The following is a 27,803-nucleotide window of genomic DNA, read 5'->3' as shown; positions in this document are numbered from 1 at the left end:
ACTCGTACCTTTATACCTGTAGTACCTCCTCTTAGAATGCCCTTCTCTCCTTTTCTGGCCAAATGTCCTTGTCCTTCAAGATGGGCCTTCCTCTGGGAGCTCTTTCCTGGCGGCCACCCCTAGTGCAGGTTAGCTCACTGTACGTACGATTTCTTTTGCCATTCATATTGCTGTGTATTTTCTGTCTTCCCAGATGGTGTTCCTTGGGGATAGGAACTGCATTTCATTCATGTTTGTGTCCCTAGCTTGACATAAAATATGTGCTCATAAATATTTATTGAGTGAATCAGCAATTCTCCCCTTGCCTGCTACTGACACCTATGGCTGTCCTTCAAGATACGCCACAGTTTTCTTTATTCCACCATCCAAAATGTATGCCTTCCTCCTCCTTTGCTTGTACCCTCAGTCTCAGGCTGGACCCTAAGTCCTTTCTACCCTTTGGGCTCATTTCCTCTCTCAGTATCTATCCTCTGTGTGCATCCTTTTCATTTGGTCTGAAATGCTCATGTTTTCCTCCTTTTTGCTATCTAAATTCTACCCCTTCATTCAAGGCTTATCCCCTATTCCATTACTTTATGAAGCTTTTCTTGATATTCATGCTTAATTATTCTCTTTTGCTTTCTTTGCATTGGTTTTGGCTGCAGTTGATTATCAGCTTCGTACTGCCAGGGATCAAGTCTTCTCTTTTTTCCCCATAGCACTTAGATTGTGTGCTACATACTGGATAGCCTATCCTTGTTCATTGACATGCAGGTGACCCTCCAAGATGCGGGCAGAGCTGTCTGGCAGTCTGGCTCTGCAGGATGGGGTAGCTTTCAAACATATTTAGACATCTCTGTAAGAAAAGAGTTTTTTCAATGTAATTTTTATTTTCTGTTTATCTTGTTATCAGAGTACCAGAGAAGCAGAAATCAAACTGAAAAGTGAAAGCAGAGTTAAACTTTTTTACTTGGACCCGGATGCCCAGGTAAGAACTATTTTAATATTTAAAATAGTTCAAAGAAAGAAAACCTTTGTTAGGTTATTTGTTTGTTTGTTTGCTTATTTATATACTTTGGATAACAAGCGGTATAACAATACAGAAAATTCAGGAGAAAGAGGAAAAAATAAAAACAAGCTGTAATCTCATTACCATAGCACAACCATTGTGAATATTTGATATTTAATAGATTGTTGAAAATTGAGGGAGATGTATCCAAAGACACTCTCAAGTCCACAAAGAACATATATAATTTACCCCCTAAAATCACCGTCAGAAAATAACAGGCATCGCTACAGATGCCCAGGCGACTGTGATATTTTCTGACCAGCCCCAGCTCAGTTCCAGATACAGGCCTCGCAGTGCAAGCAGTCCACATCTGTGTCCCCAAAAAATCCAAGACATGGCTTCGGAAGACCTCCAGGGTTGCCTACAGATAGGGCTGCTTTGAGGGGCCAGCTGTTCTGCTGTGTTTCCTGCCATAGTTTCCTCTTCTTCATTTGTGGTCTTTTTTTATAGAACTTCTTTTAACCATTTATCTTTAAAAATAAGTATTTTTCTATGTCTCTCCGCAGACTTCATAACCGTATATATACACATATATATATATTTTTTGCTTTTTGATGATTTTTTGTTTATTGTGGTAAAATATGCATAATATAAAATTTACCATTTTAACCATTTTTAAGTGTACTATTATTCACTGGCATTTGGGTAGATTCACATTACTGTACAACTATCACCACTATCCATTTCCAGAACTTTTTCATCCTCTCAAACAGAAACTCTTGTACCCATTAAACAACAACCCACCATGCCTCCTTCCTCTCACCTATAGTAACCTCTCTTCTACTTTCTGTCTCTATGAATTTGCCTATTTAAGAAGTTCATGTATGTGGAAGCATACAATATTTGCCTTTTTATGTCTGGCTTGTTCCACTTAGCATAATGTTTTCAGGGTCCGTCCCTGTTGTAACTTGTGTCAGAACTCCACTTTTTATGACTGAGTAATATTCCATTGTATGTATACACCACATTTTGCTTACAGATTTTGCTGTTGATGGACACTTGAGTTGTTCATGACAATAATTTTAAAGCTCTGCATAATGATCCATTGAGTAGATATAGCATCATTTATTTGACCATTATTATATACTATATAAATGTATAAAATAGTAACACTGTTGTGAGTAAATTAAGGTATATAGCGTTTCCGTATTTTAAGCAATTTCCTTAGGATACATTTATTATGGGATTTTTTTTTTTTTTTTTAGTGGGAGCATAATACATTTATATATTTGCATTTTCTTTTAAAGAAGCTTGACTTCTCATCAGCTGAGCCAGAAGTGAAGCCATTTGAAGAAAAGTTTGGAAAAAGAATTCTTGTCAAGTGCAATGATTTATCTTTCAATTTGCAATGCTGTGTTGCTGAAAATGAAGAAGGACCCACTACAAATGTAATTTTCTTTTTAAAAAATAAAGATTAAAAAGCCTATTCAGAGGTTTCAGATGTGCCTGTTGCAGTACAGCTGGGACATTCAGTCCTAGTTCCTGGTATCAGAGAGGTGCGGTGTTAAATCAGGGTGCCGAGGGTTGTTTCGGCTGCCCAGACAGGATGTTTGTGATACAGGACAGGTATGGAGGCTGTTGCTCTTTAGCGGTCATTTATAGCAACAATCATACATAGGTCTAGTCATTTCTTCTTTGATAGCAGCGTTCTTTTTTCCTGACAGTTTGAGCCATAGTGATGGTCTGGATTGTTTTGTTTTGTTCAGGTCGAGCCTTTCTTTGTTACTCTATCCCTGTTTGACATAAAATACAACCGAAAGATTTCTGCCGATTTCCACGTGGACCTGAACCATTTCTCGGTGAGGCAGATGCTGGCCACCACATCCCCGTCTCTGATGAACGGCGGTAGGCAGAGCTCGCCTGCCCTGCAGGACATCCTTCACGAAGCCGCCATGCAGTATCCGAAGCAGGTGGGGACAGCGTGAGCCCAGCGGTCATGCCAATAAGGCTTCTCTTGCACGTGCTATGTAAATACGTGATGAAACTTTGTAATGCACAACTGGGGTAAATGAGACGGTTAATTATATTGACAGCATATATAATTAGACAGTAAAAGCAAGCTGAAAGAGAAGAAGTAGTTTTTGATTTCTCATTTCTTTTTTCTAAACTTTCTGCTAGTTGCCCCCTCCACCAAATAGCCTTTTTGATCAGATGATGAACTGTTGATGAGTTAACCAGTTTGGCCCTGGGTGCTTCTGAATAGCTATACTGTATCAGTGCTCTTTGCTGCTTGAGAATCTTTAACGTTCATGGGATTTGTTTAACGCGGCTGTAAATTCTACTCATGGAAGAAAATCTTTTGTCCCCTAGGGAATATTTTCAGTCACGTGCCCTCATCCTGATATATTTCTTGTGGCTAGAATTGAAAAAGTGCTTCAGGGCAGCATCACACATGGTGCGGAGCCATACATGAAAAGTTCAGACTCTTCCAAGGTATGGGTGAGTTGCGTGCTTTGTGATGATAAACAGCGATCAGAAAAAAAAAATATAGAAGTGCTTAAAGAAATCACAGTTAGGCCATATTTATATTCTAAAAGATGTAGACTGGTCTCATAGATGGTCTTATAGTTAACCTTATGTGTCCAATTTTCAATGAAAAGTAGTTCCATGTGTAAATAAAATACTTCGTTTGGCTAGACTATCCTGACATCCTGAAATAATTGGCAAAGGAATTTCCAGCTTAGTAGTAAACTTTCCATCATTAAAAAGTACGTATATTGTATTTAAATAGAGTTCATGCCACTTGTTGGCATGTCTCCGAGGTCCTGGAATTATAAATTTGGGTCCATTTACACTTAAATATGGACATACGGTAGAAGTCATCTAGGCCAAGAATACCTTTCACACTCCCAAAAACTGAGGTTTCTGAAGGTTTAGTTACCTGCTCAGTGTCCCACAGCTAGAGTTGCCAGCTGGCACTTGACTGTCGCTTTCTAGCACATTGAGCTACCTGGTTCCAGTCAGCTGTTGAGGGCTGTCCTGTGCCAGTTTTACAGTACTTTTAGTTATTTAAAAAAATTTTTGTATTAGTGGTCATCTGAGACCCTGATACATTGACAAGGACTGGTCAGCAGTAGGAGGGGACACCCCAGAGGCTCTAACTAGGGTTTTCTGAGTGATTCAGAGCTTCTTGTCTTCCTCTCTTTGGCCACTGTACATCACAGGTGTGTCCACCAAGATGCAGGACGGTTTTTAAGGAACAGGTTCCAGGAGTCAGAGACCTGGGTGCTGAGCTCCTAACTAGCCTGGATACATCATGTCACCTCTCTGGGCCCCAGGTGTCCCATCTGTAGTTGAAAGATGATGTTGCTACCCCCCCCCCACCTACATACGAGACAGTGCTATGGGTACTAAATCACTGATGCGTACAGGAGGATGTCATTATCAGTTATTACAGCTCCAGTCAAGGAGAAGCCCATTTACCCAGGCGCATGGCTTCAAACATATGCCTTTCTGGCTGATAAAAGCAGAGTAAAATTTGGTCTCTGGAGAGAAGCTGTTTTATTTTTAAAATCAAGTCTGTAAAACCTTGGATGAGAAGCTCTTTTAGTTCTTTGATGGTTTGATTAATAATCAATGAATGCCCAAGATAAGATCTACTCCCCCGCCATGTATGCAACACATTTCCAAGGCTGGTATGCTCCAGCTTTGCTACTTCTGCCTGCCACGTGCATGGTTTGAAATTTGGCAGCTCACGCTGGTGTGAAAATCACATACACTTTCCAGTGTCCATTGAGCATCTGTTGAATTTGCTCCTCCTTCATTACTTATGGAACGTAAGGCTCAGCCATGTGTACATTTTTCCATGCGTTCACACCTCCAATGCAGTAAATTAAAGCAGAGATTAAGACTCAACCATCTCATATAAAAAAAATAGGAGCTTCGGTAGAGATTTTGCTGAGGGATGATTTTTTCTGTATGTCAAAATGTCTCTTCATGTTTTCCAAGATGGTCTAGAACGTCATTTGGAGGAAATTATTGTTTTGGAGGAAATTTTTAGGAATAGTCTCTGTAGGTGTCCACCACGAATAGATTTTCTAAAAAAGAAAGAAAAGGGGAGGAAAACCCAAAGGGCAAAAATGAGTTTTTCACTCTGACTTTTATATATATTGTGTTCCATTGATACCCTCAGTAAGTCTGAGAGTTCAGTCCTCGTTCACTACAGGCAAGAGTGAAACTTATTTGAGGCCTGTTTTGGCTTTAAATTTTACACAAATATTGCATTTTACTCCACAACAAAGTCATTACTGTTAGAACCTAAAAATAATCATTTCTACCTGAAAATGTGTAAGTAAAATGGCCACCCCAGGAAGGCAGACCATTTACTCTATGATACCCGAGTCCCCGCATGGACATGCCCCACTTGAAGAAGAAAGGGAGGGGCTGGATGAGCTCCCGACACCTGTTTCAATTGAGAAGTGTTTTCCACGTCATTCATGAAGGCAGCAGTTCCCCCCACCACCACCACGGTTATGGTAGAATCGTCATGTTTAGTAACTGGAACGGATAATGGCAAGTCTAGCCCAAGCTCTTCATTTTTCGGGTGGGAAAGTAGAGCCCAGAGAGGTTTAGGGCTCTAGACTCACACAGCTGGTTTCAGTTTTACTCAGAGACAGAGAGCTCTATTGTTCTCCTTCTGAGTCTTCTAGATGAGCGCTTCTCAAACCTGGTGCACACAGATCACCGGCGGTCTGGTCAGAATGCAGGTTCTGACCCAGGAGGTCTGGGGTGGGACCCAAGACTCTGCATTCCTGACAGGCTCCCTAGTGGGGCTGCTTGCTGCAGCTCTGCAGAGCACACTTTAGTTCACAGGCACTAGGTCACATTTCCCAAAATTGGTTTGGCTCCGATGTACTTAAGTAATGTAAAAGACCCTTCAACCCTCCGCTCTGACTCTGAATCAGTCACACTTTGTAGCGGTAACAATGCAGTATTCCAGAAGAAGCAAATTTGGGGAAATTGGGTGTCATCTGCTTTAGCAATAGGGGTACAGTTGATGAATAGACCTGCCATGCATACGTAGGCCAAAAGCAGATCTGCTTCCCTGTGCACCATAGAGTTAATGGAGCCACCCGCAACGAACCAAAAGTAATCATTAGAAGTGAAAGTAATGGTAACTTACACCTAGAAAACAAGAACATAGTGATTGAAGACATTGGCCTAACTTAAGTCAATACCTGTAATGTCTTAATAGTGAACATATATCCCCCAAATCTGGGGAGTCTGCATAAGCCAGTGCACATTAGGAGTTATGAAAGCTTAGTGTTTTCATTAGTGTTCTCATTTAAATTCTAACAATGTGATATATTTGGGCATGAATACCAAGTATTAGTAATTATTAATAACTCAGTGGACGTGTAATATATAGCCCTTAGTCATGAAGAAATAGAAAGGCCTATGAAATGGCATGCTCGTTGCTCATGAAGACCAAAGAAAAGACGTACGTTTTGGAAACAATTTCCGTTTGATACTCTTTGAAAATCACTGCTAGGGAGTGTGAGAAGCGGAGCACTCTGCACTGAGTATAACTCCAGCCGCATTCGTTGCAGTAAGATGTGCTTGTCCATGCATCTGACACCACCACAAGAGGCTGTTTGGTCTGTGGGATACAGTAACTCATGGTTTTATTCTCATGTCTTCAAGGTTGCCCAGAAGGTGCTGAAGAATGCCAAGCAGGCATGCCAAAGACTAGGGCAGTACAGAATGCCATTTGCTTGGGCAGCAAGGTAAGGAGAACATCTTTTATACCTTTTATATGGATGTCGATATATGGAGATAGATAGTAGACAGACAGACAGACAGACTGACCTATTCTGTTTTTTTGTCCAGAGACAAAGAGGATTTAAATATGTAAAACTGAAAAATAAGTAAGCTCCATATCTGAAAAATCATTTATTAGAGACCCAGAGAGGAGAGACGCTAGCTGGAGGATAGCCATGTTGGCACTGGCAGGATGGACACGAGTGTTTGTTGCAGAGCTGGGATTCCAGGTTCCAGCCACATGCCTCCAGCTGGGAGTGGGTGGCAGCCCAGTGAGGCCTGCAGATCCTCTTTATTTGTGACCTCTACTTCTTAAGCACTTGGCTGTGTATGTTATTTCCTAAGCACAAGCCATTTGCTGGAAATGTTTTCTATGTAAATTGAGTTAGTTGTGTTCATCCTCATAAACATATTCCATGTCTTTAGATAATGAGATTTCTGTGGGCTATAGCCAGTGGAATAATAATTAGTCTTCACATAGAAACCGGAGTCAAGTTATGGATTTATTTTGGTCATTTGGAAACAGCTTAGACATGTTGTTTTGCTATTTCAGGACGTTGTTTAAGGATGCATCTGGAAACCTTGACAAAAATGCCAGATTTTCTGCTCTCTACAAGCAAGACAGCAATAAGCTATCCAATGAAGACATGCTCAAGTTACTTGCAGACTTTCGGAAGTGAGTCTCAAGGCCTTACTTATTTCCACACCTGAAAAACAGAAGTTGTTCAGTGGAAAGGGAGGAAGCAGGAGCAGTCTTTTCAGTTGCTCAACTCATACACCAAGGCGTGTTGGATGCGCGTGGAACTTTTCCTCAAGTCCTTGAGCAGGAAGAAGGGGTTTAGAGTCAGAAGAGTTACCTGGTTAATTCGAATTGTATAAAGAATGTTATTGGTGGTGCTGCGAAGGGTTTGTTGGGTAGAGATGAGCCCAGGGAGGAAAGAGACAATTGAGGAACCTTTGGCAAGAGGTGGGCAAGGACTCAGCAAAGCCATCGCAAGTGGACATAGGAAGAGTAGGAAACAGAACTAGTTCACGTCATGTTAGACAGGTGCAGTTACTAGGTCTTGGCTTCCTGGTTGGGTGTTAGGGTGGAAGGAGAGAGAAATGGATGGTAGTCTCAGGTAAATAACTCCCAGTTTTCTGACTTGCACGATGGAGTGATTTGTGGTACCATTAACTGAATGGGTGATGGGGGGAAGGATAGTAACTCATATAGTACTTAACAGTTCACAGGCATTGTTCTAAGTGCTTTACCTATATTAGTGAGGGTATTTGTTTCCTAGAGCTGCTCTAACAATGCACCACATATTGGGTGGCTTAAAACAACAGAATTCTAGAGGCTGGAAGCCTGAAGTCATGGTGTTGGCAGGGCCTCGCTCCCTCTGAGATCTCTAGGGGAGGATCTGTCCTTGTGTGTTTCATCATCTGGGAGCCCCAGGCATTCTTGGGCTTTTGGCAGCATAACTTCAGTCTCTGCCTCCCGTCTTCACACGGCTGTCTTCCTGTGTGTCTCTGTCTATAAATTTCCTTCTTCTTATAGGAACACATCATTGGATTAGGGCCAACCCTAATGACTTCATCTTAACTTGATTACATCTGTGAAGATCCTGTTTCTAAATAAGGTCACATTCGTAGGTACTGGGGGCTAGGACTTCACCATCTTTTCAGGGAACACAATTCAACCCATGGCAATAGGGCAGAGACAGGCTGAGTGAGGTGTCCAGCATTGTGCTGCTGGTGGCAGTCAGGTGGCTGAGGATCTGGGCCCTTAGCCACCGGGCTGTTCTGGTGCTCCGTTGTAGGAAGTTCACTGCTGAACCTATGACATGGACTTCCTTTGCTAGGGACGTGGGTTTTACATTTTCTCTGGGAAAATTCTGGGAAGGAGACAGAGCTGAGGGTATTAAAAGATAATGAAATGAGAAGAAGAGCCAAGAGCCAGCCAGTAACTATTCTATACCTTAAGTGCCTTTCAGTCTGATTTTTTTACTTGAAAAAATGCATTTCAGAGTAACTATATAAGTTTACCTAGAATTCAGAATAGCTGTTTAGCTTTCTTTAACTTCATTTTCACCTTTTTTCTTACTTCTCTCTCTTCTGTTTTTTCAGAATTCTAAACAGAGTCATAATTAACATCTTTCAAAAACCTTTACTTATTGGTAATGGGTAGTGTATTGTTATACATACTGTGTTGTCATAGAGTATTGTTAAGTTTTTATTTGATTTTCAGGAAATATTCAGCCTTGCTTATAGAATAAAAAGTTGATTTTTTTAAAAACTCTAGTCACCTTTAGTTAAATAGATTACAGTTTTCTCTCACTAGCCTACCATGCGATTCTCAACAATCATGCCATAGGTCTCTGTGTACTCACGTAGGAAGGTGGGCTCACTGTACTGGTAAGGAGGAGAAAGTGTATCTATGTGACGTCATTTTTGAAAAGAATATATTTCATATAGTTCTTTTTGTATATAAATGAAGAAATGGATAGGCGAATAGCTAGCTAGATGGAAAGATAGAAGGACATAAAAATAGTCATTTGGGTTATACACCAAATGGTAGTCATGGTTTTCTCTGAGGGATGGGTTTATGGGTGATTTTTCACTTTCCACTTTGTAGCTTTCCATGATTTTACATGAACTTTTTTTTTTAACTAACATTTACCCACATATTCCAACAAAACAGATAGTGAAGTTTCTTACGTGCGATGGGGGTTGGGAGCCCTGTCTCAGAAGTCTCTCCCTAGGCTGGTTAGCTTGAAGCTCCTGCCACAGTGGCTGCTCTTTGGGGGTGGCCCCAGCTGAAGGTCTGCTTCCTGGGTGGAACCTGGAGGGTGGAACTTCACAGGTTCATCAATCAAAACATGATCCGAGCAGAGAGCCTGTGACCAGGCAGCAAAGAGCAAAGCCTCCACTGGTCCCGAGCACAGGGTGGGATCTCCCTGCACAACAGGCCTTCAGTAGGAAGGGTTTCCTGGGAAGAGTGTGGTCCAGATGGCCAGCGAGAGACTCAGAAACCCGAAAATAGAGACCCAATGCTGTCAGCAGCAGAAAATGCAGTGGCACGAGGAAAGCTGCTGTCCTTTTTCAGGAAGAATCCAAAGAAATGCCAGTGTTTCTTTGTGTGTTTTTCACAGTTGAGTTAGGGGAGTGGAGGATCCCTTTTTTCATTTTTTAAAAAACCTTAGTGTTGCTCTTTTTCTTTCCTCTTTGTGTGTGTGGTTTTTTTGTGTTTTTTTTTTTTTTTAACAAAGAATAATCTCATATCAGTGGCTTGGGCACCAGCTTGGATCCAAAGCCATGGTTTCTGCTCCCATGATTGTCTCAAAATGTCATTTAACAATGGTTGAGAAAAATGTTCTGAAGCTGCGCTAGTGTCTAGAAAACAGCTGGCAAAGCTCATCAGCCACTTTGCCCTTCTCCCTTGTAGTAATTATCAGAGGAGACATTCCACGATTTAGTAAGAAAATAATTCTGTCAGATAGATGGTATTGCTAACATATGTGCTCCAGGAAGTATCTATCCAAGAAGAGGGATGTGGTTTTTTACGTTCGTTTGATTTGCTCATGGCTGTGTCTTGTCTTATTTCTGCGGCGGATCTGAAGGCAAAGTATAAAAATAGAATATTTTCTTTAAAATGCAGACCGTTTTTTAAATGCTACCATATTAAGTAGTTTAGGTAATAATGCTATAAGTGTTTCTGCATGAGGCTTACATATTTGCATTTATTTGTACCTCTCTATTCTCTGGACCCAAGTTTGACATTATTATTGTTTGCAGCCTAATCCGTAACTCACTTCCGTGATGGGAGATCTCAGGCAGGTCGCTTGGCCTCTGTGCTTGAGTGTCCTCTTCTTTTTAAGGGGGGATAATAATAGCCCTGCCTCCTAGAACTGTGGGGGGAATCAGTGAGAATGCCTGGCAGGGTGATTCCTCTCACCGTGAGTGCTGGTCGCATCCCCCGTTCCTTCTCAATACGTCTAGACCCTCCACTTCTCAGTAGACGTTTGTATACACGCTACAGAAGTAGTTGCCATCATGTATCTTAAATAGTTGACAATATCTACTGGATTTTTGGCTTCTTGAGGACGGGAATCGGATCCTGTTTGTCTTCTGTCCCCGGTGCCTAGTGTAGTGCACATTGTAGCACAGCGTAAACACTTGATAGATGCTTATTGAAATTTATCATAGACATAAATTCAGTGGTTTTGTTTAAACAAAAATATCTCAAATTTCTTTCAATCATATATATATTTTTAAGTGACAGAAAAGCTTTTAGGGAATATTTCCTTTTACAAAATGCAGTTAGAAGAGTACACTCACACCAACAACACACCCAAGCATGTCTGTATTACCAATTGATCGCTTTAATGGGTCAATATAGGAAGTAGGGAAGGGAAGGCCAAGCTCCAGAAACACAAAGGTAAGGACACCAACCCTCTTGGCATGGGATGACTGCTAGTTTGTGATACCATTGCCCTTTCCTCTGAGGGAGTGGTTGAACCAGCAGGAACGTATGGGCAGTGGGAAAAGAAAACCTTTCCTTTTCCCAAGAGAGGGAGTTTGAGCCTCACTCTTAAGTTCACATGTAGACAGAAGCAGTTTCCAAATGCCAGACTCCGTACATGCATCTCCATTACACATTTATTTAATCAGTGAAGTTTTAAGATGGGTCTTCATGCTCAAGCATTCTTTTATAAGTTTCACATAGAATGTAGGTACTAATTTTTAGCATTAAAAAAACTCCAAACTAATTCCGGATATGAGAGAATTCTTTTTGTGCAACACATACTTGCGCGCACACACACACCCCCCCATCACTTTGGAAATGCTCATATAAAAGACAGTAGAATTTTTGATGTGTGTGACGTTTTGATCTCTAATAAGCCAAGTTCAATAAAAATCATAAAGTTTTAAAATAGGTTTAAGATTATGTTTTAAAAAACTGTGTTGGTAGAAACAGCTTCCACAGAGTCCCTGTGCTACCTGATATGGAACTAAGCTCAGATCGGTGCTTGCTTGGAAATGAATGGAAATAATGCTGCTACAGAAGTAGCAACTAGAAGTAAAAGCTCTCAGTAGAGGGAGGAAACAGAAAAAGAATTAAGTATAAAGCTGTCAGCAGAGGGAGGAAACAATAAGAAGTAAGTATAGTTAGACACAGAAGTAAGTAACACATCGTAGAAAGAGTTCCAGTGAATGAAGATAATTTAATTAAAATTTGTTGCTTAGAAATCCAAATCTCTCAAACTTATATGGGCATGATGTCATAGAGATAACCAAAAAAAAAAAAAATCTTGAAGAAGGTATATATTTATCCACAGGTAGAAATAACTAGGAAGGGGTGAAATATAGTACTCTCGAGTACTTATGGTATATTTAAAAGTATCATTTACATTAAACATAATATTTCTGACTCAAGGAAGCAGATACAACTCTGTAGGTGTCTCTAAGATTTTGTCAACACAGAGTTTTATGGTATGTTGCAGAGTTAAGTTGCTCAAATGAAGAGGTGGAGCAAGGCAGTATACATCAAGAAAATTTATACCTGCATAGAAACCCCCTGGTCTGAGGGATGATGCCCCAAGAGCTTTGGGTGAAGGTGAGGGAGGCTCTGGCGGAGTATCATTGTGGTAGTTAACAGTGCTTGGGAAGCCACTGACAGCTCCCAGGAAATGATTGTCGAAGGCACAGTCTTCCTGTTAGAAGAAAAGGTTACTGTGTTTGTGAACAAATCACACAATGGCACAGGGACAAAGTATCGGGGTAATGCTGGACGGTACCTGGACATCTTTTGGCCAGCAATCTTTTTAACTAAAGGCAGAATGATGAATATTTGTTGACTTGCTTTCCTGACAGTTATCTCTCTCAGGATTTCAAGGAATTGTTCATTTAAACTCAGATGTAAACAAAAGACAAGTGGAAATGAGAGGAACCCTGAGAGAAAGTGATTCTGTAAGTTGGAGCTGGTGGTGGGCAAAGATGACTGTGCTCAATGTAGGCGGCAGTCATGTGAAAGCAAGAATTTGGAACTGTCAGGGACCTCCTGGTTCAGATCCACAATACCACAAGATATATTTTAAGTTACATGTGAGATTGCTTAAGACAACAATAATGTCTGAGGAATCTTAAAAACAGGAGTTAGGAACTTTTCAAAACTGGGAACAAAACCAAATGCTGAATCTGTTGGCCACTGAGCTGTGATGTTTCTTGCCAGTGTTCTCAAAGACATTATTAAACAGGTGGCCGATGAAGAACCAGGAGGCAGTGTTCTGTGTTCTAGAAACAAGTCACGTCACATAGAACTAGTTATCCTAGCCACGTTTCTGCTTCTCTGTTTTTAGTTGGGTTACCACGCTGGTCCAGCAGAGGAATGCAAAGTGTATATTCTAAGATGACCAACGGGTCAGAGAAGTGTAGCGCATGTGAGAGAGTGGACAGTTGTTCAGTGCTGGAGTGACCAGAAGCCAGGAGGGGTGATGAGTGGCTAGTATCAGTCTGGCGATGAGCCTCTAGAGGTTTGAGAAGGAGCTGCTTCTTGCAATATTCTGTGCATTATCTTCATCAATGACTTTTATGAGAATGTAAGGTGCTGATGAATGTCTTCATGACATAAAGCTGTTAGGCATATCTAATACATTAGATGTTAGAATCTGGATTTAGGAGGGTTTTGATCAACTGGAATGACTCGATCATAAAAAGATAAAATTTCACCGAGACAAAAATCAAATTCTGTTCTGACTTCTAAAAACATAATTGTATAAATACACGATGGAAACATATACCACGATAGTGAAGCATATGAAAAAAAAATTAGGGAGTTTAGGTGCTTGTAAATTTAATGTGCGTCACTACGGTGGTGTGACTGTTTAAAAGTAATAGAATTTTGGCTGCATCAGTAGAAGGGTATATTGTTCAAAACCAGACAGCTGCTCTACCCCACCTGGGCAGACCACACTGGGCCTTATCTATGCAGTTCTGGGAGCCATGATGTAAAGGGGATGTTCTTATGTGAGAGAAATGGCATTGGAGGGAGAGCAAAAGGGCTGAGAATCCAGGACTTCAGGAAGGTGTGATAGCTGTGTATAGGTGGTTAAAAGTGTTACACAGAGAAACATAACTAGGCTCCTTGATGAGTGGAAGCTTCAGAGAAGTGAATTTTACCATGCTGTGACGAAGAGCAATCTGGGTATCGAAACGCCTATGTTGAAGATTTCCATGTCACTAGGAAGGGCTGAGGCAGGTCAGGAACGTCACAGAGGACATTCCTGTATTGGATGGAGTCAGACCAAATACAAACACCAGACATTTCACTGAGTACCTTCTTTGGCATTTCACTAGACATTGGAGCCTAAGATGGCTTCTGAATTTTCATGATTCCACATTAGCCAAGAATGTATGCTGAGGATGGAGTGGTTCAGGAAAACTTCCGCTATAACATTTTGCTAATATTCTTATCTGGACTCGTGGTGTCCAGCACAGTAGCCACTAGCCATGTGTGACTGTCGAGCCCTTGAAATACAGCAGGTCCTACTGAGTTGAGCTGCAAGTGTAAAATACACACCTGGTTTCGAAGAATTAGAACACACTTTTTATACTCATTACATATTAAGATAATATTTTTTAAATGTTGGGTTAAATAAAATATTTTTAAAACTAATTTTTACCTGTTTCCTTTTACTTTTTTAAAATGTAGCTATTAGAAAGTTTAAAATTACTTTTATGGCTTGCATTATATTTCTCTAGGAAGTGCTGCTCTAGAATTCAGAGCTAACCTAACCTGTTTGATTTTTCTCTTCTTTCGTTTGTAGACCTGAGAAGATGGCTAAACTCCCCGTGATTTTGGGCAATCTAGACATTACAATTGATAATGTTTCCTCAGACTATCCTAGTAAGTGTTAAGTTCTATGTAATAAACAGACAAGTTTTTGTTTGGTTTTTACTTCAATTTGTTTGTTTTTAATTTTTTTAGATTATGTCAATTCATCATACATTCCTACGAAGCAATTTGAAACCTGTACTAAAATGCCAATCACGTTTGAGGTAGAGGAATTTGTGCCCTGCATACCAAAACACACTCAGCCATACACCATCTACAACCACCACCTTTATGTTTATCCTAAGTCCTTGAAATATGACAGTCAAAAGTCTTTTGCCAAGGTGAGTGCAAAGATTGAGGTTTTATTTTTGATACCAAGCTCTCTTAGGTTTTAGCTTCTCGTGTTCTTTTATAAATATTTATATACTTTGGCTTTTTATTTTATTTTCTTTTTCTTTGTTATTTAACTATTGCTGCAGGCTAGAAATATTGCTATTTGCATTGAATTCAAAGATTCAGATGAGGAAGACTCTCAGCCTCTGAAGGTTTGTATTTTATGTGTTCGTAATTTTCCATTTTAAAAATGCAGTTGCATGATATTGTACAACTAAAGAGATTTAGCACATTTTAATCGACACAAACACAAAAATACGTGACATCACAGAATATAACCACATATGCTGAACCTTACAGAATTTGGAATAATTGAGTTCTTGTTCTTAATTGATAATGTCTGTTTTGTTATACTCTTTAGGGAGGGGGTTTTCTTATACGTGTTCAATTCAGTAAACATATCATGCACCTAACTTGAAAATGTTTATTCTAGTATGTAATAATAATAGTAGATTATTGGTGATGTTTATTGAGTGCTTGTTATATTCCAGGCTCTGCTTGTAGAGCCCTATAGGTAATTAGACTCCTTTAATGCTCATAACAGTCTTCTGAGTTAGGAACTATTATTATCTGAATTCTTTTTAGATGAGGGAACTAATGCACAGAATTTAAATGAATTGCTCAGGGCCATATATTAGTGGAACCGGTGTTCAAACCCAGGCATTCTGGCTCCAGAGCCCAAATTCTTTACTGTAACTGTGGAAATGACTTTCCAAGAAGGGAAGGAGATAAAGGTGCAAAGAATATAATATAGTTTTGCCCTCAAGAAATTCACAGTTTAGTGGGAAAGGCAGTCATGGAGGAAAAGCTCCTGGCACGCAGAAGGTACAGAAATAGTGAATAATTAGTATAAAAAATTGCCGAGGCGACACAGGAAGGAATGAATCATTTCTTGAAGGATGCATGAGAGTTTGCTTGCTGTACATGGGAGGGAAGGTCGTTCAGACCGAGAGTTTGTGTCGGCAAAGGCATGGAGGTGAAAGTGAGCAGAGAGCAGGCGTTGTCCAGGGCATGGAGGGGTGGGGGAGGGAGTGGAGGGGAGGGCTGGGAGATGAGCCGGGGGTGGGTAGGATCTAGCAGTAAGAGGGCTTGTGGGTCTGGAGTCTTGTAAGCAGGAGAAATCCATCAAAGGTGGCTTAGTTTATGCTGTAGGAATGCTGCTTTCTTTACAACACATCTGAGTTTAATTTCTTACTCTATTAATTGAAGACTGGTGTCTCGCTTTGCTAATTCTTATTTTAGTGCATTTATGGCAGACCTGGCGGGCCAGTATTCACAAGAAGCGCCTTTGCTGCAGTTTTACACCATCACCAAAACCCAGAATTTTATGATGAGGTAAGTGAGTTTTTCAAGAGAAAACCCAATTTAACCAGTTTTAAGGAAAACTCCAGTTTCTTTGCTTAGTAAACCAGAATTCAAGAGAAGCTGCATACTGAAATTACAGTAATAGAACTAAATGTTGAAATATTTATTTTCCATAATTTTTCTAATTATAAAAGTAACATTTATTATAAAAAATAAGAACTTGGAAAATGCAGATAATATAGAAAAGAAAAAGTCAAAATTCCTCCCGTATCACTACCACAATTAATATTTCCATTCATATGCATACTTAAGTATATAGTTAAATACTTGTTGGACCTGAGAATCTTCCTTTCTTATTTTTGGGTTTCCTTATGTAGAATTATAATGCAGTTCACTAAAACTACTATATGAATCCTACTTTTAAATGTTTAAACCTGGTTTTTCATTATGCCTTGGCTGTGTGAAGTTAACGAAGTGGTTTCTGTCATGAGTTTTCCAGTTCTTTCTAGAGTTGAAATACCAATGCTCCTGTTTTTGGTCAGTGAATGTTTTTAGTCCATTCAGTCTGCTGTAACAAATTACCACCAACTGGGTGGCTTGTAAACAGCAGATATTAATTGCTCACGGTTCTGGAGGCTGGAAGTCTAGGATCAGGGTGCCAGTATGGTTGGGTGAGGGCCACCTCCCGGGTCACAGACTTCTCAGTTGTGTCCTCCCATGGCAGGAAGGGCCGGGGAGCTCTATAGGATCTCTTACAAGAGCACTAATCCCATTTATGAGGGCTCTATCCTCATGACCTAATCACCCCAAAGACCCCACCTACTAATACCATCACCTTTGGAACTAGGATTTCAACATATGCATTTGTGGGGGACACAAACATTTAGACCAGTACAGTGTGTTAAGGATCCATTTCTTCCTTAGCACAGCTTTACAGTCTCAGCTCTCTTTAACTGCAAGCGTTAGATCAGTTTGGAGAGCAAATGCACGTTTGTACATGGGTGACATGTTATTGTTTTGGAATATAAAAAAGATTGTTATTTTGTCTTCCTTGCAGATTAAAATAGAATTGCCCACCCAGCTACATGAAAAGCACCACTTGCTGTTCACATTTTTCCACGTCAGCTGCGATAATTCAAGCAAAGGAAGCACAAAGAAGAAGGATGTTGTTGAAACACAAGGTTTGAATTTCATCATTCCTTTGATTGTTCACAGCTTACACATTAGGTTCTTAAATTTTGTTTTGATTCTGAATTTGCATCCTTTTGTGAAGGCGTTTTTAGATGACGTTTGTAAAGGTAGCATGCCTGGCTCACATACGTCCATTTTATAGGAGATAATTTTAGAATTCTAATCCCAAAGAGGCCAGCGTACATTATAGACGCTGTTCTGCAGAGACTATATTCAGGGCCTTTTCAGTTTCTTACTCTGATTGGTATTAACAGTTCTTAAAGATCAGGCAATTTAGTAACATACATTTTCCTACACTTACGGTGATTTTTTTGTTCTTTGTTTCAACAGTTGGATATTCCTGGCTTCCTCTTCTGAAAGATGGAAGGGTGGTGACTAGCGAGCAGCACATCCCTGTCTCAGCCAATCTCCCGTCCGGCTACCTTGGCTACCAGGAGCTTGGGATGGGCAGGGTACAGTACTTTAAGATTGGTTGATCGCACTTCCTTCAGAAAGCATTAAAGATCAGCTCAAACGACAGTAACACACAAAAGCATGCAGTATTTTTGCCAGTCCCACATTTTGGTTTTAGTTATTCATTTTCAAGTAAACTTAGGCCACTGGAAGGCAGTGCTGTTAACAGTTACCACAGTCTGGAATTTGGGCATTTTATAAGCCCTGAACCAGCAGTGCTTCAGCAGGGAAATGGAAACTTGGAGGTACTGTATGAGATGGAAGTTTGTCTCTGAAAACTAGCCGTGCTCAAATAAAGATAGGTTCTTAGAGTCATGCAAATGGTTAGGAATTGTCTTCTAACTTATTGTAAGTCTAGTAAGCAAATCTCTCACCCACATGGTAGTCCACTCTGATACATTTCTGATTCATTAGAGCTTGAATTTTCTCTGATTTCTCCAGTTGGTTTGTTGGTTTTATATTCTTTTTAGCCATCTTAAATGTTATAGACTTCCGTTTTATAACATGCTTAGTTAAGATCTGTTCTGTTTCATTGTGAATGGCTTTTAATATCTCTCTGCATTTAAATAGTGCCAAATTTGGGCCCATGTTATGAACAAATAGTTAAAATATTCCAAAATAAGGGTAAATCATATAACATTCAGTTATTATTCCTAGTCTGAACATGAGAAAAACAGAGGTTTCAGAAATAAAACTAAACACAAACAGATGATGGACCCTTTGCCTGTGCCAGGAATACTTACTATCCTATTTACTTTATCTGGTACCTTATGCCATGACTTTCAGAACCCTGAACTCAAGTTTGGTTAAGTCATTGGTAAAATTGGGAGTCTTTCCCTCTCAAATGGACAGTAATTCATACAGCTGCAAGTACACAGAAAAGATAGCTTAGAATATCCAGTAAGAAGAGCATTGTACTTGGGAGAAGAAAGTAGGCAGAAATTAGTACTGGTTACATTCCTGCTGTGAGCCAGGCATAAATATCAAGTTACTGAGGCTGGCTGGCCTTCAGCACCTCATCAGTACCTTCATTGAAGTTGATGTTCGAAGCTAATATCACTAATCTGTTGGGATGTTTCTTCCCTCCATATTTTTTCAGCATTATGGTCCAGAAATTAAATGGGTAGATGGAAACAAGCCACTGCTGAAAGTTTCAACTCATCTGGTTTCCACAGTGTATACTCAGGTAAGTGCTGTTCCATTAATAATTAGCAGTGATTGCTTTGTGAATGAATTTGCATGATTTTTTGGCAAAATAAAATCCTAATTGATATATTACATAGATATATTTTCACTCTGTAAGTCCTTTTTTGAAGAAAGAAAGTGCATATAAGGTGCTCTCATGTAATGATATAAATGAATAGTACAAGTAACATTTCTCAACAGTTTTCCTCTTTTGTTGGAGGATCTTTGAAATCTTTTTTTAAATTTATTTTTATTTTTATCTCTTTGATGCTTTCATTTTTATATGATGTTTTGTAGTCTAAATAAAACATACGTGCTGCAAGAAGCGAATACTTCTGTTTCCACAGCAGATATGCTAATAAGCTTTCATTTTCTTTTCTTCTTTTATCTCCCCAGGATCAGCACTTGCATAATTTTTTCCAGTACTGTCAGAAAACCGAATCCGGAGCCCAAGCCTTAGGGAGTGAACTTGTAAAATACCTTAAGGTATCAGATAGCTTTCTTAGTAACCCCTTTTTAATGAGTGTAGAGTAGGTTGGGTTTTTAATTTGGCGGTTGAGTGTTCTTCTTACCCCTTGGAAATCTTATAAGGCTGCTCTTAGCTAGATGCCCTCACACTGATGGCATCTATATGGTTTTAGATAGTGGGAAGAAGTGGATTCGGAAATAATACCACTGTGATCTTCATTCCAGCCCCACATATCCTTTTCTCAGGCTGGACCTAAAACACATTATTCTGCATAGAAAACCACCCACTTAGAGGCCCTCCCTGTGAGTGCTCACTGGGCGCAGAGCACAGTCACAGGCACATAAAAAGCAGTGACTTTTTATTCATTAACTTCTTATTAATGAATAAGAACTTCTTATTCATTGTAGGGGACAACATAAACTTGGTGAATGCTTGCTAGGTGGGCAGAAAAACCAGAAATGATGCACATAACCAACCCCAGCTTTGGGCAGGCTGGGGGGCTCCTGGAGTCATGGCACAGGGAGAGCAGGAGGGTTGGTCTAGGGGAGTTTCACCCAGAACGTGATTCTAGGGGAGCATTTTGAAAAAGGGCATTCTAAGCATGGGGACAAAATAGAAGAAACGTGAGAAGTGGAATTTGTTTGATTTAAGCAAGGGAAATGGAATGGGGATTCTGAAATTACTGCTCCAGGTCCCCTTTCAGCTACATCGTAAGAGCCATGTGACTTGAATAAGAGCCTTTTATTCATTCTCTATTGCTGCTGTAACAAATGACTACAAAATGGTGGCTTAAAACAACACAAATCTGTTTTCTTACACTTCCTGTAGGTCACAGGTCTGACACGGGTCTCACTGGGCTAAAACCAGGCTGAGTTCCTTTCTGGAAACTCTAGGGGTGGATCTATCTCCTGCCCTTTTCCAGCTCCTAAAGGCTGCCCTCATTCCTTGGCTTGTGGCCCCTCCCTCCACCTCAAAGCCAGCAATGTTGCATCTCTGAACATTCTTCCCCCCACTCTCCTGCCTCCCTCTTCCACTTTTAAGGGTGCTTGTGATTACTTCGGGCCCACCTGGATAATCCAGCAGAGTCCCCTGTCTCAAGGCCAGCTAAGCTGATTAGCAGCCTTAATTCCCCTTTGCCATGTAACACATTCACAGGTTCTGGGGTTTAGGACGTGGACATCTTTGTCCATTAGTCTGCCTGCCACTGTCTCCATTTGTTTAAGATGGATTTCTTCCATCCTTATTTGGAACTAAGTGGAAACTTCTTGGGGTTGGCTTACTTTTAAAAAGATAACACGAACTTCGCCATTCCACGTCTGTAGAGCCTGCACGCGATGGAAGGTCACGTGATGATCGCCTTCTTGCCCACCATCCTAAACCAGCTATTCCGTGTCCTCACCCGAGCAACCCAGGAGGAAGTCGCCGTCAACGTGACACGGTGAGAGAGGCAGAGAGAGGTGGATGCTCTTCTTCCCTTTCAGTCTGTCCGCATCTGGAGCACAGTCATACGTATCTGGGGTGCGAGTATGTGTTGAGCATTACAGTTAAGAAATTTCTTTTGATCCCATACGCGGGGACCCCGTCTGATTCCTTGTTTCCTCGTTTCCTGTGGTGCCAATAGCATCATCACTGTTCTACTACTACTGTGATAATAATGAAACGTTTCCATTGTCACATTACTATTCATTGCTTTATTCATTCCTGTGGTGTGTAGGGTCATTATTCATGTGGTTGCCCAGTGCCATGAGGAAGGATTGGAGAGCCACTTGAGGTCATATGTTAAGGTATGTAAATGAAACTGCCCCGGTCATTTAAATCTGTGGCTCTCCAGTTTTCCTTCTGAGGACTTACTTTTTTTAATCTAGTCATTTGGGGATGCATTTGGGATGGAACTTAACACCTCTGCTGTATCTTCTATGCCTATGGCAGGTGCTTGCACCTGAACGCGGGGAAGTCCAAAGAGGGGTAGCCATTCCTTCATTTACTGAATTTCATTCTTTCAGCTACATTTCGTCCTTTCATGGGTTTTGCAAATAATGTGACCCAAATGACATAGAAATTTAAAGATGGGAAGGTTAGCTGTGGCCACCATCAAATTAGAAGACTATGAAGGAAAGTAAGAGAGGCCATTAGGATAAACATCAACAAGTTCGTCGTTCACATACAATATTCCGTGAACACGGTGGCCTTTACTGTTCTAAAAAGTTACACGTGTTCTATTTAACCTTCAACACCTCTGTGAATTATAGTTATGTATTAGCTCAAAAAGTAAAATTGGGGTGCTTTAGGGAATCAGTTCCCGAGTGTCATGCGACACGTTGCTTAAAGTCCTTGGGAGGTGGAGTTCTGGGCTGGAGGTCCCACCAGCTGAATCAGGTGATTCACATGTTTTGATGGGCTCCCTTTAGACACCCTGGGCTCCCTCTTCCTGTCACATGACAACCACCCTTCCCACCTTCCGTTTCCACACCTTCCTCTCCCACCCATGCAGTTGTATCTCGGTCCCTGATCTCCATCCTTTGGAGCCTCTCCAGCTTTCAGCCCAACCTGGAGAACCAGTGCATTAAAATATCTTTCCCTTTTCTTCAAAGTATGCTTATAAGGCTGAGCCGTATATTGCTTCTGAATACAAGACGGTGCACGAAGAGCTGACCAAATCCATGACCACAATTCTCAAGCCTTCCGCCGATTTCCTCACCAGCAACAAACTACTTAAGGTATGTTGGGAGGGCCAGTGTGGCTCTGTGGTATTGAAACTGAAGAAAATTCAGACTTCATGGCCTGATGGATTTCACCCTCTTTGTGTGCTTTTGGAGACAATCACCACCTCCTGAAAGGGGGTAACAGAGTTAGTTCTTCAGCGCTGACTTTGCTGCTCGTACCTGTGCTCCTAACAGAGCCGCAAGGTGTTACTGTATTCAGTTTCACAGTCATTATATTCAAACCGTTGGAGGACACTGAGTTAGAGACTACAAAGGCAAGTGTCCACGGGTGGGACCCAGCCGAGAGGAAAGGCCAGTGCCGAATGAGCTGGCACCGATGGTTGGCTGTGCCGTGCTGAGTGTCTGCTGAGTATATGGCATTGTTTATTGTTGGACACGTGGAAGTGGGTGCATCTGCCTTGCACCTCTGCTCTGACAGCCATTCGCCAAGAGGCTCAGCTGTGTTTTCAGGTCACACTTGTTTCATGTCAGTGACATTGTCAACCTAAGGGAGTAAATGTCTCACCTTCTGATTTGTTGTTTTCCTTACTGGATTCTTTTGTTTCTTTCAGTATTCATGGTTTTTCTTTGAAGTTTTGATCAAATCCATGGCTCAGCATTTGATAGAGAACTCCAAAGTTAAGGTATGTCACTTCCTCTCGGGGCTTGCCTGGCAGTTCTTACGGGAAATTCTCTTTCATTGTGTTTGTAGCTAACACTTATTATTGCTTTCTATGTTCCGGTCACAGTACTGTTCTAGGGGCTTTCCAAGTAGTAAGGCATTTTAGCTTTCTAACAACCCTATGGGGGAAGTACTAGTCTTATAGTTTTATAGATGAAGAAACTGGGACCAGAGTGCTTGAGTTACCTGCCCAGCGTCACCCTGCAGTGAATGGAGGGAGCCGGGCTTTGGGCCAGTCTGGCTCCAGAGCCCACACTCGTGGAGCTCTGTGTTATTAAATCCAGAGAAAAATACGTCTTTTCCTTTGACTAGCTTAGAAATCTTCACATCTGTTGAAAAGGGAGTAGCAGTTTAAGTGTTCATTTCAAATGTAACTACCCAGTGTTTGTTAAGTGTCTCAAACATTGTAGAGATTTCTCAGGAACTTAGGTGGGAAAGTCTGGTATGACCACACATCCTCTGTGGCCAATTAGTGGACTCTGAGACAACTCCGTCTCCCCCGACGCCTCCTCCCCACGGTGCCTGGGTGTGTGTGACCCTCTGGGTCCCCGTGCTGTCCCCTGGTTCCCACTGGTCTCTGCCATGAGATGAACAGACTCTGGCCTGATGCCCCCGCTGGCTGGCTGAGGCTCAGTGTAGATAAATATTTATAGAATTCCAACGCAGTAAACCCAGGTGGCTGTGCACAGAATTGCTTGTGAGACTCGCAGAGTCCCGGAGTTGCTGTATGACTGGATTCTCACTGTGTCACAGCTGTACAGAAGCGGGTGTTGGTGCCTGTGGTCGGGAGCAGCAGGCGCTCGTGCAGGGAGCAGGGGTCCTGGGGCCCAGCAGCCTCCTCAATGCACGTGGGAAGGAGGGCGGAGCCCCAGGGAGGGAGGCTCAAGATCTAGGTCCCCTGGACAAGGGATCTGGATGGAGAGGAAGCCTGGGGAAAGGCTGGTGGATTTTGTCAGGTGGAAGGCTGGTGGTTCAGAACCTAAAGCTGTGCTTTTCTTCTAGTAGAGCTGGAGCTGGAGCCTGATCAGGAGGTTTCCTTTCTTTTCTCTTTTCTTTTAAATCCAATTTTAGTGCACAGGGAGAGGCCAGATGGAGGTGGGCCCTGCCTTCCACAGAGTAGCGCACCATCTAAATCTTGCCAGCACAGCCTGCCAAGGGAGAAATCTAGCAGGTTGTCTACTTGGCAGTGTGCAGCTAAACAGGCATGCACACACACACACATCATGTTATTTTGCCTTTCTGTTAAAAATGCCCTATACAGGACAGGCTCTAGGACTGTCATCGTCTGCTGGGGCTGCCATCACAAGTACTATACACCGGGGGACTTAAACAACAGAAATTTATTTCCTTGTGCTTCTGGAGGCTAGATGTCTTGAGATCAAGGTGTCTGTAGGGTTGGTTTCTCAGGAGGCCTCTCTCCTTGGCTTGTGGGTGGCCTTCTTCTCCCTGTATCCTCACATGGTCTTCCCTCCGTATATGTCTGTGTCCTAATCTCTTCTTAATCCTGCTGGATTAAGGCTCATCTTGATGACCTCATTTTAACTTAATTTCCTCTTTGAAGACCCTATCTCCAAATGCACTTACATTCTGAGGTAGGGTTAGGACTTAAATATATGAATTTTGGGGGAAGGTTGGGAACAAGGACACAATTCAGTTCATAACTGAACTACTGGATTTTTCATTATTTTTGTCTTTAAATAAATGGGATCACTTCAGAGAGATTAGTAAACCTTATTATATTTTTAAAAATAACTGATGTGTTCAGAAAGTATTCATTGGGCCCTTATTATATGACAGGCTCAGAGGTTACACGGTTAAATGTAGTATGATTTGTGCCCTCATGGAGTTCATGTGGGAAAGCGTGCAGTTAGACCACGGGAGCCATGGGTAAGGAACACTTCTGAAACATTCCTGAGAAGTATATTTATTTATTTGTTTATTTTTGAAATTTTTTTTTTCAAATTTATTTATTTATTTATTTATGGCTGTGTTGGGTCTTTGCTTCTGTGCGAGGGCTTTCTCTACTTGTGGCAAGCGGGGGCCACTCTTCATCGCTGTGCGTGGGCCTCTCACTGTCACGGCCTCTCTTGTTGCGGAGCACAGGCTCCAGACACGCAGGCTCAGTAGTTGTGGCTCACGGGCCCAGTTGCTCCGCGGCATGTGGGATCTTCCCAGACCAGGGCTCGAACCCGTGTCCCCCTCATTGGCAGGCGGATTCTCAACCACTGCACCACCAGGGAAGCCCTATTTTTGAATTTTATATTATTTTTTTTTATACAGCAGGTTCTTTAGTTATCTATTTTATACATATTAGTGTATACATGTCAATCCCTATCTCCCAGTTCATCCCACCACCACCACCTGCCCCCCAACATTGCCCCCTTGGTGTCCATGTTTATTCTCTACATCTGTGTCTCTATTTCTGCCTTGAAAACTGGTTCATCTGTACCATTTTTCTAGATTCCACATATATGCGTTAATATACGATATTTGTTTTTCTCTTTCTGACTTAATTCACTCTGTATGACAGTCTCTAGGTCCATCCACGTCTCTATAAATGACCCAGTTTCATTCCTTTTTATACCTGACTAATATTCCATTGTATATATATACCACATCTTCTTTATCCATTCCTTTGTCATTGGGCACTTAGGTTGCTTCCATGACCTGGCTATTGTAAATAGTGCTTCAGTGAACATTGGGGTGCATGTGTCTTTTTGAATTATGGTTTTTCTCTGGGTATATGCCCAGTAGTGGGATTGCTCAGTCATATGGTAATTCTATTCTTAGTTTTTTAAGGAACCTCCATACCGTTCTCCATAGGGGCTGTATTAATTTACATTCCCACCAACAGTGCAAGAGGGTTCCCTTTGCTCCACACCCTCTCCAGCATTTGTTGTTTGTAGATTTTCTGATGATGCCTATTCTAACCGGTGTGACGTGATACCTCATTGTGGTTTTGATTTGCATTTCTCTAATAATTAGTGATATTGAGCAGCTTTTCATGTGCCTCTTGGCCATCTGTATGTCTTCTTTGGAGAAATGTCTATTTAGGTCTTCTGCCCATTTTTGGATTGGGTTGTTTGTTTTTTTAATATTGAGCTGCATGAGCTGTTGTTTATATATTTTGGAGATTAATCCTTTGTCCATTGATTCGTTTGCAAATATTTTCTCCCATTCTGAGGGTTGTCTTTTCGTCTTATTTATAGTTTCCTTTGCTTTGCAAAAGCTTTTAAGTTTTCATTAGGTCCCATTTGTTTATTTTTCTTTTTGTTTTCATTACTCTAGGAGGTGGGTCAGAAAAGATCTTGCTGTGATTTATGTCAAAGAGTGTTCTTCCTGTGTTTTCCTCTAGAGTTTTATAGTGTCAGGTCTTACATTTAGGTCTTTAATACATTTTCAGTTTATTTTTGTGTATGGTGTTAGGGGGTGTTCTAATTTCATTCTTTTACATGTAGCTGTCCAGTTTTCCCAGCACCACTTATTGAAGAGACTGTCTTTCCTCCATTGTATATCCTTGCCTCCTTTGTCATAGATTAGTTGACCATAGGTGTGTGGGTTTATCTCTGGGCTTTCTATCCTGTTCCATTGATCTATATTTCTGTTTTTGTGCCAGTACCATATTGTCTTGATTACTGTAGCTTTGTAGTATAGTCTGAAGTCAGGGAGTCTGATTCCTCCAGCTCTGTTTTTTTCCCTCAAGATTGCTTTGGCTATTTGGGGTCTCTTGTGTCTCCATACAACTTTTAAGATTTTTTTGTTCTGTAAAAAATGCCATTGGTAATTTGATAGGGATTGCATTGAATCTGTATATTGCTTTGGGCAATATTGATTCTTCCAATCCAAGAGCATGGTATATCTCTCCATCTGTTTGTGACATCTTTGATTTCTTTCATCAGTGTCTTTTAGTTTTCTGAGTACAGGTCTTTTACCTCCTTAGGTAGGTTTATTCCTAGGTATTTTATTCTTTTTGTTGCAATGGTGAATGGGATTGTTTTCTTAATTTCTCTTTCTGATCTTTCGTTGTTAGTGTATAGGAATGCAAGAGATTTCTGTGCATTAATTTTGTATCCTGCAACTTTACCAAATTCATTGATTAGCTCTAGTAGTATTCTGGTGGCATCTTTAGGATTCTCTATGTATAGTATCATGTCATCTGCAAACAGTGACAGTTTTACTTCTTCTTTTCCAATTTGAATTCCTTTTATTTCTTTTTCTTCTCTGATTGCCGTGGCTAGGACTTCCAAAACTATGCTGAATAATAGTGGCGAGAGTGAAAATCCTGTCTTATTGCTGATCTTAGAGGAAATGCATTCGGTTTTTCCCCATTGAGGGTGATGTTGGCTGTGGGTTTGTTGTATATGGCCTTTTAGGTAGGTTCTCTCTTTGCCCACTTTCTGGAGAGTTTTTATCATAAATGGGTGTTGAATTTTGTCAAAAGCTTTTTCTGCATCTGTTGAGATGATCATATGGTTTTTATTCTTCAATTTGTTAACATGGTGTGTCACATTGATTGATTTGCATATATTGAAGAATCCTTGCATCGCTGGGATAAATCTCACTTGATCATGGTGTATGAGCCTTTTAATGTGTTGTTGGATTCTGTTTGCTAGTATTTTGTTGAGGATTTTTGCATCTATATTCATCAGTGATATTGGTCTGTAATTTTCTTTATTTGTAGTATCTCTGTCTGGTTTTGGAATTAGGGTGATGGTGGCCTTTGTAGAATGAGTTTGGGAGTGTTCCTTCCTCTGCAAATTTTTGGAAGAGTTTGAGAAGGATAGGTGTTAGCCCTTCTC

At 41.0% G+C, this 27,803-nt stretch overlaps 1 protein-coding gene across 26 annotated transcripts in view; it reads left to right on the top strand.

Annotated features, from left to right (window-relative positions):
* DOCK9 (dedicator of cytokinesis 9) overlaps positions 1-27,803 on the top strand; it is a 324,518-nt gene that overhangs the window by 215,799 nt on the left and 80,916 nt on the right. For all 26 annotated transcript variants that reach the window (XM_082366033.1, XM_082366053.1, XM_082366052.1 and 23 more), the window contains 18 exons: positions 893-967; positions 2,296-2,436; positions 2,755-2,958; positions 3,359-3,481; positions 6,692-6,774; positions 7,362-7,484; positions 14,617-14,696; positions 14,778-14,965; positions 15,104-15,169; positions 16,260-16,352; positions 17,380-17,503; positions 17,844-17,965; positions 19,066-19,152; positions 19,548-19,637; positions 20,943-21,058; positions 21,335-21,404; positions 22,212-22,337; positions 22,895-22,966. In XM_082366033.1, coding sequence (XP_082222159.1) covers positions 893-967; positions 2,296-2,436; positions 2,755-2,958; positions 3,359-3,481; positions 6,692-6,774; positions 7,362-7,484; positions 14,617-14,696; positions 14,778-14,965; positions 15,104-15,169; positions 16,260-16,352; positions 17,380-17,503; positions 17,844-17,965; positions 19,066-19,152; positions 19,548-19,637; positions 20,943-21,058; positions 21,335-21,404; positions 22,212-22,337; positions 22,895-22,966 — 1,983 coding nt within the window. The remainder of the gene's footprint in view (positions 1-892; positions 968-2,295; positions 2,437-2,754; positions 2,959-3,358; positions 3,482-6,691; positions 6,775-7,361; positions 7,485-14,616; positions 14,697-14,777; positions 14,966-15,103; positions 15,170-16,259; positions 16,353-17,379; positions 17,504-17,843; positions 17,966-19,065; positions 19,153-19,547; positions 19,638-20,942; positions 21,059-21,334; positions 21,405-22,211; positions 22,338-22,894; positions 22,967-27,803) is intronic.

Source organism: Balaenoptera borealis (genome assembly GCF_965194805.1).
Source record: "Balaenoptera borealis genome assembly, chromosome: 18".
NCBI classification, from domain to species: Eukaryota; Metazoa; Chordata; class Mammalia; order Artiodactyla; family Balaenopteridae; genus Balaenoptera; species Balaenoptera borealis.
The sequence above is the reverse complement of the archived record's forward strand: the minus strand, read 5'-3'. Positions and strand labels throughout refer to the sequence as shown.